A 6,171-nucleotide genomic window follows, 5' to 3' on the forward strand; every position below is an offset into this window, starting at 1 on the left:
GAAAACTGAGCACCAAAGAATTGCTGCTTTTGAACTATGGTGTTGGAGAAGACTCTTGAGAGTCCTTTGGACTGCAAGGAGATCCAACCAGTCCTTCCTAAAGGAAATCAGTCCTGGGTGTTCATTGGAAGGACTGATATTGAAGCTGAAACTCCAATACTTTGGCCACCTCATGCAAAGAGCTGACTCATTGGAAAAGACCCTGATGCTGGGAAAGATTGAAGGCAGGAGGAGAAGGGGGCAACAGAGGATGAGACGGTTGGATGGCATCACTGACTCAATGGACATGAGTTTGAGTAGTCTCCGGGAATTGGTGATGGACATGGAGGCCTGGCGTGTGGCAGTCCATGGGGTCATAAAGAGTCGGACATGACTGAGCAACTGAGCTGAACTGAACTGAACAATGCTATTTAAATGAGTCCCCAAGTTACCAAGTGATATTTGAATATTCTATGTCCTTAAAATTTTGTATGTTTAAGTATGTGTGGGCTAAGTAGCTTTAGTCATGACTGACTCTTTGCAACTCTATGGACTATTGCCTGGCTCTTCTGTCCATGGGGATTCTCCAGGCAAGAATACTGGAGCGGGTTGCCATGCCCTCTTCCAGGAGACCTCCTGGACCCAGGGATCAAACCCACATCTTTTACTTTTCCTGCATTCTCAGGCCATCTCTTTACCACTAGTGGCACCTGGAGAGCCCATGTTTATGTATGTGCCATGACCTAATTGCCCACTTGGTCATATGAGAGAAATTCATTAGTGAACAACTCTGACATAAAATGGAATTAAAACATGTAAAACTTACCCTATTTATACAATTAAAAAAATTTTATCCTATAAGATTAAATTTGAGGTCAGATACTCATGTAGACACTACAATATTTTAAAAGAAATTTTCTACATTTTTTCCAGTTCAGAGACTTGTTGTATACTTGCAACATGGTTTGCTCACATCTGCCAGCAGCTGGATTTCCAATCTTCCTAATAACAGCCTAGGCTTCCTTCTGGCAGATGCTGGTTATGATGTGTGGATGGGGAACAGCAGAGGGACTACCTGGTCCCGAAAACACTTGTACCTAAAAACAAATTCCAAAGAATTCTGGGCTTTCAGGTACAGAAAAAACCAAGTAATATTTTGTTGTATAAGTGTATTGGACTGTTTTCTTCTTTTTGAATGAAATGAAATGAAACATAAGTCTTTTTTTCTCAACTCAGGGCTCTCAATAGACTATTAAAATTTATATAAATTTTACCTGGAAAGTTAAAGAGTACTTATTTGATTTTGAGCTTATTTCTCATTTTTAAGCAGTAAGCTTTGCTGACTACCCTATTCTATTTTTTCACTCTGTAACCTATCTATTTAGTCTACTTCACTGCACTTAGAATATACAATCACCTTCTTTATAAAACTGTCTTGTGGCTATTTTATTTCCTTAACTTTGTGTTCTCACAGAAGTCTCTAGTCAATAGATAAATTAGATTATCTAACTTATTGATAGTACCCAAGGAGAGTTGAAAAATGCTTTAAATATATTTAGCTAATCAGTATCTTCAAATGTTAACATAACGTTAGTAGAATATACATTTTTATTTTCTTTTTTCTTTTGTAGCTTTGATGAGATGGCTAAATATGACCTTCCAGCCTCCATTGATTTCATTGTGAAGCAAACCCAACAACAGCAAATATTTTATGTAGGCCATTCACAAGGCACTACCATTGGTATGGCAAGAAAGATCGTTGCTGCTATTACTTTATTACACTTTTGAAGTTTGTAGATACATTCTTAAGGATATAGGTCAGTTTCTAGACCTGTAAGTGAACCAAAGCAGGACTGTGAGACATATATCACAGAGCAGTGCCCTGGAAGATTATATCCTGTTTTAATTCTATATTGTATTCTCTAGTCACAGAGAATTGACTGTAAAAACAAAGTTTTGTTTGTTTGCAATGTATAAAAGCTGGATATCCATCTAAATAGCACAATGAAGTCATAGCTGTCATTTATTCCACAAATAGAAATTGTATAATTATTTTTCTTTTAAAAATCAAGCATAGGGATTTATGAGTAAGAAGTTTTAAAAGGGTGCTTGGATTTTTACATTTAGGACACATTAAACTTAAGAAATGAACAAAGATGAAGAAATCCTCCCTATATTTAAAGATGACTAGAAAAGAACTTTCATCCCTTTATAATACTTAACACTTCTACCTAATGTGTATCAATTTTGCTTTCAGAAACATATTCCCTAAAACTTAATGTAATTCTCTTCCATGGTACCATGAAACTTAATCTTTCTACTTGGGAAGCAGAAAAGTCTACTTTATAATAGAACCTGATATTAAAAAGAGTTTTTTCTAAACTGTAGAGTGTCATCTAGATGGTATTGGTCATCATCATTACCGTCTAGACTGAAGAGTATTAAGTATTTCCTATAGCAATCATCCACTTTCTACCAGAAAAATTATGTCAAATAACAATCTCATTCCATTTCTCATAGACCTTTTCTCTGATATTTATTAACCGTGTGTGAATTTTAATCCAAATTTTCATCAGCTATTCAGTTGTATGGAACCAAGACTCTTAGGAAATAATCAAATAAGAAAAAAATGAGTCATGTGCAAGAGCGTATATCGACTCACACTTTGATATGATATATAATTCTTTGCTTCTTTGACTTCTCAGAACCCAAGGAAAAAAGAACCAGTAAAAATAGAGGGGATGTGCAGTTACATAGCTTGATAAGTTATCAAAAAAGGAAAAACTTCTATTTGTCATATTAATTACTCTGAATTATCAATAAAATAAAGTGTTTAGTACCCTCTGTTCAAGAAAAGTTTTAATTAAAAGTAAATATTAAAACAATTAGATATTTATTGAATTTCTCACCTAAAGTAGATTCATCTATCTGAAAAATTCACTTACATCATTTTTGCCATTGCCAGTTATACTAATGTATAATAGCAGATATTTCTGATTTAAAACTATGGTGTTATAAAACGGATTTATTGCTGAATTATCGTCATTTACGATCTACACATTTGCTTTAGATCCTAATAATCAGCATTATGTTGTGATCAATATGCATGTCTCATTATGGGAGGTCAATAACTTTTGATAGATAAATTAAGAAATGAATCAGTAAATTAATTATTGAAATTACCACTGTCATTTCTTACATGATAGTAATTAAGAATAGTTCATTTATATCTTATTTTCTTTCAGCTTTCATAACATTTTCCACAATACCAAAGATAGCTGAAAGAATCAAAGTATTTTTTGCCTTAGCCCCAGTTTTTTCCATTAAATACTCAAAAAGCCCTTTAATTAAAATGGCATACAACTGGAAGTCACTGATCAAGGTATGTTATTTCTTCCCTTTTTGTAGCTGACAACCCAACATGATAATGATTCTCTTCTTTCAAAATAAAAAGGCTTGGCTATGTTTGCACAGCCACATGTATGATTTTAATTTTTTGGCTTCATTTACACTGGATTCTTGCCTTTGTTTCTACACAGGAATAGCATTTTACTTATGATACTTTTGGATGACTCATTGTGTAAGAAATTCATTAAGCAAATCATCTCTACATATTGTGCTCAAATTTCATCCCTTAATTTAAATGTTTTAAACTGTAAGATAATGTATTTGGTTATAAATATAGTGAATTCACCACATCAATTTTTGATTAAATTGTTTTAGTCTTCCAAACATGAATAAATTTATTTTACAGTTTTTTTCTGGCAGCAAAGAGTTCTTACCTAATACCTCCTTTAAAAGATTTGTTGGATCAAAGCTGTGTCCACTGAAGATTTTTGGTAAGATTTGCCGTGATGTCTTGTTTATGATAAGTGGATATGACCTAAAGAACTTAAATACGGTGAGAACAAGTTGTATTTAAAATATATTTTGCCAATTTTTAGAAAGCAGCTTTTAATAGTGCTTATTCTATGCTTTGTGTATCTTTTTATGTTTTACCCATTTATTCTTATAGTTAGATTCTTAGCCTTTCTAATTTTCTGACTGAACCAACATTAAGAAACTAATTTGTATTAGCATGCTGGGATTTTTTTACTTCCATATTTGTCTTGATCTCTATAAAGAATAGAGACTAGCTATAGCTATAGTTATCTTTATTAGTCTTTGCAGTTAGATGTTAGTTGTCTGAGGTTTCATGTATTCAGGTTGTCTTCCATTCACTATCTTACATAACTCTTCCTCTTATATCCTGATTCCTAACACTTTTCCACTAACTTGATTTTTCCATAATTAGGGTGCCTGGTAATTAACTTATATGCTTTTGGCATTCATCAAAATTTCTGGGGTGGGAAACTCTTTTGGTACTCAAGCTACTATTAGAAGGCCATTTGTATTGATTGTATATAAATTCTCTTAAAGATGCAAGGATTTATCAGCACTTCAAATTAAAAAACCCAAATTTGAAAAAAGCAGTTGTTTGTGGCATTTGGACTAGTTTATTGATTCTTGCTCCTGGGCCTTTTAAGAAAGTTCTTAATGAGAACCAACGTATCTGTTCATAGGAAAATAGGTGTTCTCTTAATATCCAAGCACATTTTCATACCACAAGGATATATATTGATTTTTTTTTAACTTCAAGAAGGTCTTATTGCAAGTCTCAGACAATTACAGATATTTGAAAGAAACACTAATATTTTTCATAGTAGAAGAAAAGAACTCCATTCTCTCCCTTTTCCCCGAAGATATGAAAAGCATAATTTTCTGTCATAGAAGATTACCTTTTTTAAAAGGCCTCTTATACTCTTCTATCTAGTGTTATATATCTACCATAGAATGTCTAGAAACATCTTAAATATAATCTTTATTTCTGCTTGCCTTTCTGAGTTATTCTATGTCTTGGATAGTGTATTTGGCTATTGATGTCTTTTTTGTAATTATAGTGTCTTTGAGAATTCTTTTGTAGGTGGACTATTAGGAAAGCTTATATTCTAACTTCTTAGCCTTTAAATTTATGAGTCTCCTTTCTGGGACAAAAGTTGACAGTGTCATCAATTGCAATTAGTTGTGTACTAAGTTATCTAGTACTAAGTTATCTAGTAGTGTGGCTCAGAACATGAACTCCTTATTGCCAATTTCAGTCTGAAATTGAAGAAAGTAGGGAAAACCACTAGGCCATTCAAGTATGACCTAAATCAAATCCTTTATGATTATACAGTGGAAGTGAGAAATAGATTTAAGGGACTAGATCTGATAGATAGAGTGCCTGATGAACTATGGTCGGAGGTTTGTGACATTGTACAGGAAACAGGGATCAAGACCATCCCCATGGAAAAGAAATGCAAAAACGCCAAATGGCTCTCTGGGGAGGCCTTACAAATAGCTGTGAAAAGAAGAGAAGAGGAAAGCAAAGGAGAAAAGGAAAGATATAAGCATCTGAATGCAGAGTTCCAAAGAATAGCAAGAAGAGATAAGAAAGCCTTCTTCAGCGATCAATGCAAAGAAACAGAGGAAAACAACAGAATGGGAAAGACTAGAGATCTCTTCAAGAAAATTAGAGATACCAAGGGAACATTTCATGCAAAGATGGGCTCTATAAAGGACAGAAATGGTATGGACCTAACAGAAGCAGAAGATATTAAGAAGAGATGGCAAGAATATACAGAAGAACTGTACAAAAAAGATCTTCACGACCCAGATAATCACGATGGTGTGATCACTGACCTAGAGCCAGACATCCTGGAATGTGAAGTCAAGTGGGCCTTAGAAAGCATCACTACGAACAAAGCTAGTGGAGGTGATGGAATTCCAGTTGAGCTATTTCAAATCCTGAAAGATGATGCTGTGAAAGTGCTGTACTCAATATGCCAGCAAGTTTGGAAAACACTGCAGTGGCCACAGGACTGGAAAAGGTCAGTTTTCATTCCAATCCCAAAGAAAGGCAATGCCAAAGAATGCTCAAACTACCGCACAATTGCACTCATCTCACACGCTAGTAAAGCAATGCTCAAAATTCTCCAAGCCAGGCTTCAGCAGTACGTGAACCGTGAACTTCCTGATGTTCAAGCTGGTTTTAGAAAAAGCAGAGGAACCAGAGATCAAATTGCCAACATCCGCTGGATCATCGAAAAAGCAAGAGAGTTCCAGAAAAAACATCTATTTCTGCTTTACTGACTATGCCAAAGCCTTTGACTG

The 6,171-nt window shown here is 34.4% G+C and overlaps 1 protein-coding gene across 1 annotated transcript in view; it reads left to right on the forward strand.

Annotated features, from left to right (window-relative positions):
* Window positions 1-6,171, forward strand: part of LIPJ (lipase, family member J) — a 36,946-nt gene that overhangs the window by 21,899 nt on the left and 8,876 nt on the right. The window contains exons 5-8 of the mRNA XM_010838481.1: window positions 913-1,111; window positions 1,611-1,720; window positions 3,225-3,361; window positions 3,734-3,880. Of these exons, the coding sequence (XP_010836783.1) occupies window positions 913-1,111; window positions 1,611-1,720; window positions 3,225-3,361; window positions 3,734-3,880 (593 nt within the window). The remainder of the gene's footprint in view (window positions 1-912; window positions 1,112-1,610; window positions 1,721-3,224; window positions 3,362-3,733; window positions 3,881-6,171) is intronic.

The sequence above is a fragment of the Bison bison genome, unplaced genomic scaffold (genome assembly GCF_000754665.1).
Source record: "Bison bison bison isolate TAMUID 2011002044 unplaced genomic scaffold, Bison_UMD1.0 scf7180017864097, whole genome shotgun sequence".
In the NCBI taxonomy this organism is placed as follows: Eukaryota; Metazoa; Chordata; class Mammalia; order Artiodactyla; family Bovidae; genus Bison; species Bison bison.